At 40.0% G+C, this 11,653-nt stretch overlaps 1 protein-coding gene across 1 annotated transcript; it reads right to left on the reverse strand.

Annotated features, from left to right (window-relative positions):
* Positions 1 to 1,944: 1,944 nt before the first annotated feature.
* On the reverse strand, positions 1,945 to 9,930 carry LOC103895549 (T-cell receptor delta chain C region). Its single transcript, XM_019470980.1, has 5 exons — positions 9,861 to 9,930; positions 4,367 to 4,672; positions 3,677 to 3,739; positions 3,218 to 3,334; positions 1,945 to 2,615 (listed from the first exon to the last, which is right to left on the reverse strand). Exons 2-4 carry the CDS (start codon positions 4,635 to 4,637, stop codon positions 3,219 to 3,221), a joined length of 450 nt encoding a protein of 149 aa, XP_019326525.1. The 5' UTR covers positions 4,638 to 4,672; positions 9,861 to 9,930; the 3' UTR covers positions 1,945 to 2,615; position 3,218.
* Between the last annotated feature and the right edge of the window lie 1,723 nt (positions 9,931 to 11,653).

The raw sequence follows: 11,653 nt of genomic DNA on the forward strand, positions 1-11,653 counted from the left end.
CAGAAGAAGGCCAGACGCAGCCAACAAAATAGTTTTCTCCAGATAAAGTGGGAAAAATAGACTGCACCCACTTTGGATACAGTATGAGGATGCCTGGGCTGTCTTCAGTATCCATCCTTGGCATCATGTCTCAGAAACATTATTTTGGCCAGCTGTGACACAGCCCTCTTTTTTCACATACTCTGACCTGAAATAAAGTCTTAGGGGAGCCACAGGTCTGGCCACCAGGCTAGTCCACCCCAATGGGGACTAATTCTGCTCACTGTGGGTGAGTGATAGACTGTGGTAAGAGGTTGATGGATGGGTATTCCCTCCTTCTCATGATCCACAGATCTGAAGACTTTGAACCATCTTCTCAAAGACATCAGTTTCTCTTTTTTTTGACTGAGACCTAGATAACAGAGACTTGGGTGACTGACACTTTAGGGGGTTAGTGAGGGCACAGATGTTCCCACACCAACCGGTTTCCCAGTGGTGCACAGGGAGGTCTGAAAAACCTGACCATGGAGGTATCACTTAGGTCATGACTCTTCATGATGGAAATGAGGGCTCTGGTGTCCTACACCATGTGGATGGGTGTTTGAAACAATAGAGACTGATGTCTTTATCTGGCTGATAAATTTCTGTATGAGTCAATGCCTTCCCTCAGTAGTCAGACATTTGTAGATCCCTCTTTTTGCTTGTGCAGTGTTGCAGGATTTTAATTCTGCCAAAGGTCTTAGGCACAACCAAGAACTACTCAGGAAAATGTCATGCCTTGATTTGCACAGACACACAGAAATGGTACTCCCGGTCTCAGTCTTGCCTGAGAGATTGGGAAAAGGTTGGAGTGCAAGATAAAAAGGTTCAGGGTGTCATCAGAAAATTAGGATAAAAATACTAGTGAACAGCTCCCCTTGATTTACATTACAGTGGTAGAATGCACTAAAAAGAGCATTTTACTGGTTTTGGATTTGCCATGCAAATTTCACTTATCTTCTGCATAGGGTGAGGGTCTTCCTCTAGGTGTCTGCAGGGCCTGACACCTGACAAAGCTTTATTAAACAGACCTTATTATGCATTCTGGAGAGGCTGTCTTGAAGCCAGCTCAGTCAGTATGTGAAAAACCTTATTTCCCCTTCAGGATGTGGTTAACTTGTTTTTCAAAGCAAGGGGGGGTTAATCTTGCATGGTGTAACTTAGTCATAAATGTTGACCACAGCATCCTGCTTGTTGCTTGTGAGAGAAAGATGAGTTGGGGAATATGTGTCTTGGGGTTTTTTTGACTAATAAACAAGTTGCTATGGAAACTATCGCTCCATCAAACCACTATACATTCTTTTCTGTTGGCATCTTCCTAGTACCAATGAGTGGAAAAAACCCAGCATGTTTTCTTCTCTTCTGATATGTATTTTCCTTCCTTATGCTCATATCAGGCGGCCTCTTAACGGATTTCTCCTTAGACACATATCTTTTTTTGACATGATCCAAAATATCTTGCTGGGGTCTCTTCAAAGTGATCTGAAAGATCAGACCTCATTTGAATCCTCTAAGTCTAGAATTCAGGGCCCTGCTGAAGCTTTTTAATGTGCCAAAGAGAATCTCCACTTCCCTGCACAAAGTCTAGACAAGACAAATTCAGCCAACAGGAAATCTAGGTTATCAAAGCTGTATTTCTAATCTTACTGGTCATTAGGATACTTGGATTTCAGCAATCTTCAACCCAAATTCAGAAGAAAGAGCACAGAACAAACCACAGCATTTTGGATTAGTAAAACTTTATTTTGGTCACTACTACAGTAACCTCAAATGCAGGTGCCATACACTTTGCAGAAGAAATACAGGTTTAATAAAGAAATGCAAATAAAAATGTTTCTATAGTTGAACATTATCTGGTTGAAGTGAATCACTTCTGATCCAACACAGGTCTTCTCATCTACACTAGAAAATTATTGTTATTAAAGCGGCTTAGTAAAACTTTATTTTGGTCACTACTACAGTAACCTCAAATGCAGGTGCCATACACTTTGCAGAAGAAATACAGGTTTAATAAAGAAATGCAAATAAAAATGTTTCTATAGTTGAACATTATCTGGTTGAAGTGAATCACTTCTGATCCAACACAGGTCTTCTCATCTACACTAGAAAATTATTGTTATTAAAGCTATCTAAAAAACATTAAAGCTATAAATAGCATCTACCGTGCCTGAATTTTCTAAGCAGTAATACATCAGTTCTACAGACAGTAATGCAATATGCCTGTTAAAGGTGTTTTAAAAGGGTCATATATCTATAGTGAGGTTTGGATTTCTCATAACTATTGAAGCAGGTTGGATGCTTCTATGCAAAGGCTAGAAGAGTGGGGAGATCAATTTCTACTTAGCAGGGGGATGAGGAAAAATACACTCTCCTCAGTTCACAGAGAAAAAGAAATAGCAAAAGCAGTTACAACTCTTACTACATAAACTAGCTAGGCAGGATTCAACAGTGTAAAATGTCTTAAGGGGAAGGTGTTGTATTGTGTTCTGGATGGTTATTGTCAGCGGATTTGACATCGGCTGTTCAACCCATTGTGCTGCTGGTACACGCTCTTGCCTGCTGTTCTTCAGATTGCTGTTGCCTTGCTTCCCCACTGCCTGGAAAAGCAAAGTGTGTTTAAATTACATTTAATGCAATTGGGCCTATGCACCACTGATAGCTGTTAAATCAAGACAGGTAGACTCACAAAACATACACTGGACTATCTTTTGTGCCTGTTTGGATACCTTAATTTAAAAATCCTCCCCCCTGCCTCTCTTTCCTCCCACTACTTCATATGTTTGTGTTTTGGGAACCTTGTTTTTGACTCCTTATTTGCCTTGATTTTTCTCCAGGCTTTGTGCTTTGCCACTTGAAATAGTCAATGAGATTTCTCTTAGGCACTTCTGGTAATACCTGAGCTGCTCTGGCAAAACAAGTTTGCTGCAAAGAAAATTTGGGGACCAGCCACCAAGAACTGAGCTTTGGATACAGAAAGGGGCTGTTTTCTTTGTGGTTTTTTGGGGGGGAGGGTTGGGGGGGTTTGTGGGGGGTTTTTTTGTTTGTTTTTTCCCCAGAAACCTACAAGAGTTATTTAACGGAAACAGGAGCAAATGAACAGGTATCATTCCTTGTGCGTTAGAGAAGTACACAAAGGCAAGCAGTCATACCTGGCATGTGCTTCCAGTATTTCTACAGATCAAGCTATGTGCTTCCTTACCTCAGAAAAGAAACAACTTGATACTCATGAGTGTATTGAAGGCGATACTTTTTGCCAGCAGAACTCTCAAACCCAACACAGCCATAGACAGCATGTTCGCTTTCTCCACTTTGGTATCTGCTTAGTGATAGAGAAAAGATGGGAGAGATCATGGTCCAGATTTGGATATTGTGTTATTGGCAGAAAGTGAAAAAACCCACAGGTAATCATTTCAGGGAAAGAAACAGCAGCAAAGGAAAAGATGATAGAGGAACATGGCAGCAACAGGGGAGGAAGATTTCTGTCTAGACTGGATTTGGTTCCTGTTAGTTGTCTGTTACTAAACTAGCTACCTTGAAAAAACAGGTTGTGTTTGATGAATATGTTGTATTCTGATTCCTCTACCCCTGAGAAAATACATTTCCATGCATTTATCCCCAACATAGTAATGTAACTTCACAATCTATTTAGGTAACTAACCTTGTGCAGAGGTGTCTGTGGTGTTGCAGACCTTCCCTGTTACTGGTCCTTCAGCCTTCTTTTCTGTAACATGATATAGAAAAGGCATTTTAAACTATATCCAAATTTTAAAAAGGGTTAAACAAAATGTTCATATGACCCTTCCCGTAGGAACATGTGGACAGTAGAGTCTGAGGCTCAGATGACCAGTCACTAATTCTAACATTAATTTGAGGAGAAGATTTCTCCATGCAATTGCAGGAAAAAAAAGAATTCCTGAGTTGTTTTGGTTTTACTATTTCAATGAGCTTCATGATGACAAAAACAATCCCCCAAAATATGAAAAGTGGTTTAGGGAAAAAAAACCCACACCACCACTTTAACTTTTTGTTGTTTTTAGAACAGCTATTTCAGGCTGTACTCTAGGAGGTTTGCTACTATGTGGTGAAGCATTTAGTCATAAGTAAATGTACGTTTTAAAAAAAGATTGTGTCTTTTTTTCCCTCAAGAAAAGTAACTCCAAGTTGTTAAACAGTTAAGACCATTTATTATAGATGCTTTAAAATATCTTTCAGCTCTACCTGCTTAAGTACCAGATGTCTTTCCCATTTCTGCTGGTTACCCAGGGCAATGCTTACTAGCAGGAGAAATAGCAAGCGCTAGAAGACACTGCCTCCAGAAATAAGTTGCAGCTGTACCACAAAATTGTACCTGGCAATGTTGTGTTGGCTGTAATAGTCCCTCCGTCGAATTTGGCCATGCAGGTCACTTCTTTGCCTTTTGTCACATTGACCACCTTAATAGTATTGTACAACCCCTCTGATGTCAAAATAGGTGTACTCTGTTCATATACGACTGTACTCTGTTCATATATGCGCTCCTCAGAGGACATCTCCAAGGTTATGTACTTTGTATAAAAATTCCTTGCCAAACAAACTGCTTTCCCAGTGCTGCCATCTTCTTCCAGTTTCTTTGATTTCATCACAATGACTTCTGAGTCAGAACTTTTTTGATTGTCTGAAAAACAAAGCATTGTTTGGACATGATTTGATTTTATTGCAAGCTTGCCTGAGTACTGAGAACCTACTGAGAACCTAAAGTTCATATATATTCCAGCTGTGATTAATTCCTAGCATTATCAATGACTAACTGCCTTTTTTGTCATTATTTCTTGCCACTGCTTCCAAAAGATCAAAGACAGAAAGGGTATATGAGAGTAGGTTTTTTTATAGGAGCTTTAATTCCACAGGTTTCTAAACTTCCTCTTGCCAAAGCTCGTGCCTATATGTGAGTTCTTTATTTTATAAGTAACGGACCTGCAAATGAGAAGAGAACTTTTATGCATGCCACTCCAAGAGTCAAATTGTTCTGGCTTCTCAACAATTTAATTCCTAAAAATAACACTGCTATCAAGGACTCTCTTGCATATTCATGAGACATGAAGGAATAACTGTTTTTCCTTTACTCTCCCTCCCCTCCCCCAAATCTTCTGATGTGGCTGAAAGGTCTAACCATAGCAAGAGTGGTAGGGCAAAGAGAAGTCAGTTTGTTGCGTCACTGTCGTGCAAGGATACTCCAAGGAATGACATTACTTGCAGAAATGAAGTACTGCTGCTGGAGTGGGGGACAAGGTTGATCTTTTCAATAATAAATGCTCAGATGCAAGAAGGATTTTTGTCTCTAAGATGGGAAAGTAGGAGAGAAGCAATCAGAAGTCTGTGAATTGCGTATCTCCACTTCTCCAGGAGTTTCTGGTAAGGTCAATAACTTTCAATTGTGGGGGAAGTTTTCCCCACTAGACATTGCACGTGGTGTAAGACATTCCAACCTAGTCTGGAGACAATGAAAAGAGAATAGGATTGGTACTCGGTTCAACAAAAATTCTTGTGCCTGTTCCAAAAAGTGTGACCTTTCTCATCCATGTGCTGTGCCATATTGTTAGTCCCACAGCTCCAGGGGCAGCCAGAAGTATAAGGCACGATTTTATAATAAACTGATTTGAAGGGAAGAACACCTCGAGGCCTATGAACTTGATGTCCATGGACAAATCTTCTTACGATCTTCCTTAGATTAGTGTAATAACCTTCTGTGGTAGTTCTTTAGGGTCAAGATACCAACAAACATCAAGGCATGAAAATAGTGCCCTAGAACTGGATTTTTGAAAAAACCTAAAAGATGCTGACAAGTTTTCACAGGATTTGGTATCCTTGCTCTCTCATGCATCTTTCAGGAGATTTACTCTGAAAGTTTCAGATGTACTTTTTCTGTTTTGAAATAATTTTAGAGCTGAATTCCCAATTCCAAGCAAGATACATGAATGACAAAGACTTGACAACTGTAAAAGCCTGAATTTCAACTATATAGCAGCAGTCTTCTCTGTACAAGTAATGAAGTAAGATCGCTTAAACTTGAAGGGGATGTCTTTTCAGGAAACAGTCTCAAAATAATTTAGTAGCCAACAAATCATTATGATATAATGATTTTTTTAAAATAAAATATCTTTGCCCTGAGGTCATAGGTGGAGAAACTAGTGTGATTCCACATACCAATGTCGGAACAAGATTAGCAACATGAATTATAATAAAAACATGAAACTGAAGGGCATCATCTAGTATGCTTCCTTGCCAAAAAGGGCTCAGCTTAGGAAAGACTATGAGACATATCAAAAAAGATTTACATGTCTAATTTGACAGGAGTATCCTGATGGGTCTCTTTGCTAAAGAGAGGTGCATTAGGCCTTGAATTTTGCATGACATCTGCCTTACAGTTTGGTCAAGAGATCGCTCAGGTCTAACATTTTGTTCATCACAGGGTATTTTTTTCAAATTCTGTTCTAGAGGCTCTGATTTTACTCTCTTTGCCCCCACCACCCACACCCCAATACTGAGGAACTGAGGTGAAAGTGAAGTAGTACTCTACCATAACTTCATGGGTTGGCTCTACTAACAAAACAGGCACAACTCCATGCCTGTCAACACCTACAGCAAACAGATTATCAAACAGGAATCAAACATCCATTGACTTCATTTGACCTATTCAGTTTAACTCAAACTCTGAACAGTTTAGTAAGATTAAACTAGTACAGAATAAGTTGCATAAGATTCCATTTAATGCTTTTGTATATTATCCTTCTCTCCCCTCAGTGCTGTCTTTCTAACTCCGACAGAAGAGAAATTCTTAGGAACTTAAATGTCAACTTCCACAGGAACTTTAATTCCCTTCAGACTAACCCTAGGGTTAGGGTTAGGGTTAGGGGTTAGGGGTTAGGGGTTAGGGTTAGGGTTAACAATTACTGTGGAAAGCTTATTAGGATGCCTCAGTAAGCGGATAGATGTTAGGTCCCAAAGAAATTCAGCATGATAGCAGCCAGGACTTGTCCTTGTGGAGCCCAAATTCTTTAGCAACTCCCAGAACTGCAATCAGCATGCTTTTTATACTTAAATTGTCTAATCGCATATCAAAAGCTTATGCATAGAAAGCCTAAAGTCTAATTAGTGACTTTAAAGAATGGGGGAGTGGCTGCCTGAATTTTAGGAGGAAGAAAAAGAAAAAAAGTGAAAATCCAAACAATAACAACTCAGAAAAGGTTAATGCATAAAGAATACCTACTTGGCTCCACGGTCAGTTGAGTCCCATTCCCAAAGACAAGAGCAGCAGTATCACACAGTTAAAACACGTAAATCAAAAAAGGCTCATTTTGCTATTCCTCCTACATACATTTCCTTTCCAGGTGCTGTAACATATTTTTGCCAGAGCCTGTTAGTCCTGTGCATTCTTTGTTATCTGAGAAGATCTTTAGAGGCTTCTCATTTTTTCTGATCTCCAGTATTTCCAAACAGCCAGTATCCAAGAAAGCTGCTTCTCTGGCATTCTCTGGCATAACTCACCGGGTAAAATCTTCAGCAAGAACAAATGTACACTGTGCAATTGTAGTTAATAAAGCAGAATTATCTCTTTATCAGACCCCAGAAGCCTCAACTGAGTCCCACTATTTTGCATTACCTGAAAATACAGCCATGAATTCCTACCGCTGCTTGCTTTTGGGAGGGATTTTTTTATATTACATTCTGGCAGTAGCATTTTATTAGCACAAAAAGTTGTACTTCTTTTCCCTTTAATCTTATGAGGTCATAGGAATAGCTATATATTCCATAATGTTATGGGCCTTAGTTTTCTTAATGAAAGTTTTATCTAGAATGAACAAAACCAAAGCAAAACAAAAACCTTATCTGTCCTTAACTGAGCCCTCAAGAGGAGAATATGCCTTGAATATCCTATAGTGACTACTAATGCATGTTTTCTATGTCATTTTGTGTTTACAGATTCTAAAAAGATTTGGGTAATAAAGTACCTCTGTTCTTAGCATCTTAAAATGCATATCAGTATCTCCCAAAGAAATCCAAATTTACCAACAAAAAGGTGAGGTTGTGCAAATTCTGGAAATTTTGACTTATGAAGTATTTCAACAGACACTGAGTGATTTAGATGCTTAAGGCCTATTATCTTTTACTGTCAAAATAATCCTAAAGTCTTTGTGCATGTTTGAAAATGTCATCCTATCCTTAGCTAGAAAAAGAGAAATCATTGATCATGTAATTTTGCATCAGGATGTCAGAGAGGATAGATAGGCAGGAAAAACAGAGAAAGAATTATTTAAAGCGTTTTGGAGTAGACAAGAAGACAAGGCTAATACCTTTCTTTCATCAAATGAACTGTTCTCTAACTCAAATGGTGGGAAACTCAGTGAAGATGTTTTAGAAATTTGAGTAATGTACTGTAAAAGTTTGTTTAAACCAAGAATATCTTGTTGCAGTCAATGAGCCACATACTACCTTCAGCTGATTAGAAAGAAATCTTTTGTCAGTGGAAGAACCAACACTTTTAAAAAAAATCCATAAGACCCTTTATGTGAGAAACAAGCATATCATATCAGCATTTCTGTAAATGTCTGAAATGGCAATACCATCTCAATCTTCCACCTGCCAGCTCTTAGACTGTGTTTTGTTGGTTGCTTTTTCTTGCCAAATTCTAGTATTCTCTATGGGATATTTTACCTCTTTTTTTTTTACAAATACCATCTTCAAATCAATGTTGACTGATGTTAAAATAAGGGAATCTGGCAGCTTCTTTTGGTCCTACATTTACAACTGAGCATTTGCTGGTTGGAAAGAACAGACCTTTCTTCAGAATGATAACTTTGTATTCCTTTGCCCCTTTGGAATTGGGGTGGACTTAAATTGTTCCAAAACAGACATTTATTCCCATGCAAGATATCCTACAGATCTGGACAGATATTAGGCAGCACCTAAGGGAGCCCCATGCCCTTCTGGAATGAGAGCAGGATGTTTTAGGTACGGAAAATTACATGGGACAATTTTTCAGCACTTTAAAGATATGCAGATCTCTGAAAGCATCGTAACAAGTCTTAAGGTATGCACCTGGATGTTTAGGATAACAAAGATCAACCTAACAAACTCCCCTGCTGCCCCAACATTTGCACTCCCACAGAAAAGCTTGGGGTGACATCCACCTTTTTTGAAATTGCAAATAAAGGTAGGAAGAAGTAAGGCTTGTTATAATCCCTACTCACAACATCTGCATTTTCAAAGCCTAGGCAACTTGGTAGTCAATTTTCATTCATTCTAAGTAGTCTTGGATATCAGGCAGCTGTGAAAATTTAAGCCCAAGGATATTTAACCTCCTTCCTCCTCTGTCTCCATGCCAGTGGAATTACTTACCTGGTGACACTGTGAGTGTGGTGCCAGTGTCAAAACCTAACTTCTCATACCAGAGAGCTAAAGATCTGTCTCAAAACTTCTCTCCACTGTCAGCTCTTCACTGAGCTGTGCATTCCTGCTCAAAATGAGGCAGTGAAAATCCACTGGCAGATAGGACACTTCACAGTAAATTTGGGCCAGAGTGCTATCCAGACAACATGTTTAACATGTTAAACTTAAGTAGTGCACACCAGGTGGCTGACGATCATGGAGTAATGCTGATATACAGAGGTAGCCCAGTTGTTCCTCTAAAGCCTTCCTAAGCAGATACAACCTGAGGATTCAGCTTGAAACTCTGGCTGGAGAGAGTGCACTCTAGGGATTATTGCAACAGAAAATTCTTACAGTGAACCCAAACCATTAGATTCTTTTGTCCTCCCCCACCTTAATTTTAACATAATTTTTAGAGATAAAATAATTATACTTACTTGGTTCAACTGTGAGAGTAGTCCCACTTCCGAATATAAGCTTATCTGTCCCCACACTGCTAATACTTAGTCCAATAAATGGTATTCAAAAATGTTGTAAAAACAGGAGATGAAAACCCAGATATTTGTCCTTATTATCCATGTATGCAATCCCAAGAGGGTATCCAAAGCCACATTTTCTTCCAAAACTGGAAAGGGAAAAGCAATAATTGAATAGTTCAATGATTTCAAATAGCTTGACTGAATACAGAATTTCAAAGTTCTCCCTTTCTTCCATCTTTTAGAAACCCTGTGAGTTCTATATTTCCAGGATAAATAGAAATATGAAAACAATGCTGTATTTGTCTCCTTAATCATTTCAGTCACCCATCTCCTTTCTTCCCCAAAATATATTGCCTTTTTTCCGTCTTTGGGTTTTTGTACAGGGCCCTATGTTGTTTATATCATTGTGGTACCCCAGTTCCCAAACACAGTGATATATTCCATTACAAAAACTGTCTCTTCTATATCACTACACAGAATTTTGGATTATACTGGCAGTCACATGACTTCTTGAGTGCTTTCTGCCCCAACATACCACATGAAGAATCATTATATGGCTTTAAAAGAATGGTCTAAAATAAGACCAAAAAGGTTGAATTATAAGTCAAAACTTTGGAAATACACGACACCTCTGAAAAGTCTCATGGAATTAAGCTGGATAGAAAGCAGGAAAAAAAAAAAGAGTACTTTTAGTGCTATTTCAAAGCATTTATGAAAATCATTCTGTGTTGCAGGAAGCTGTCTACTTTTTCACCTTGAATTTGGTTTCAATGCTCAGGAGCGTGAGGAATGTGCCTGATCTGGGCTCTTAGGGTTGGTGTCTGTGGGTCATTTGATGTCTTAGGAAGTCTTTATGCTGTTTTACGTAAGATGAGAAAGTAGGCAAAATGATTGTTCTTTGTTAGGTAGAGGCACTGTACCCATGGAAGTGGCTATTAAAGAGTAAAGGAGTTGTTGCAGATTGATCAAATCCTTCATGATGATCAATTTCTGCATCATTAGCACTATCTGGACCTTGATGGCAAGAGATGGACTCAATCTCTGACACCCTGCATCTTCAAGAGCCCACTCCTCCCTTTTCTAACAAAGGAGAGGCAGGTTGAGTCTGTGCCCATCAAGATGGGAAATTGTTTTGGGTTTGCGTGGCAAGGTTTTGGCAGTGGGGGGGCTACAGGGGTGGCTTCTGTGACAAGCTGCTAGAAGCTTCCCCCATGTCTGATAGAGCTAATGCCAGCCTGATCTAAGATGGACCTGCCCGTGCCCAGTCAGCGACGGTGGTAGTGCCTCTGTGATAACATATTTAAGAAGCGGGGGGGGAAACTGCGCAACTGCAGCTGGAGAAGAGAGGAATGAGAATATGTGAGAGAAACAACTCTGACACCGAGGTCAGTGAAGAAGGAGGGGAAGGAGGCGCCCAGACGCTGGAGCAGAGATTCCCCTGCAGCCCGTGGTGAAGACCATGGTGAGGCAGGTTGTCCCCCTGCAGCCCATGGAGGTCCACGGTGGAACAGATATCCACCCTGCAGCCCATGGAGGACCCCACGCCGGATCAGGTGGATGCCTGAAGGAGACTGTGACCCCGTGGGAAGCTCACACTGGAGCAGGCTGCTGGCAGGACCTGTGACCCCATGGACTGGACCCATGCTGGAGGAGTTTGTGAAGAACTGCAGCCCATGGGAATGACTCATGTTGGAGAAGTTCATGGAGGACTGTCTCAAAGGGGAGGGTCCCCGCGCTGGAGCAGGGGAACC

Source organism: Aptenodytes forsteri, unplaced genomic scaffold, assembly GCF_000699145.1.
Source record: "Aptenodytes forsteri isolate BGI_AS27 unplaced genomic scaffold, ASM69914v1 Scaffold449, whole genome shotgun sequence".
NCBI lineage: Eukaryota > Metazoa > Chordata > Aves > Sphenisciformes > Spheniscidae > Aptenodytes > Aptenodytes forsteri.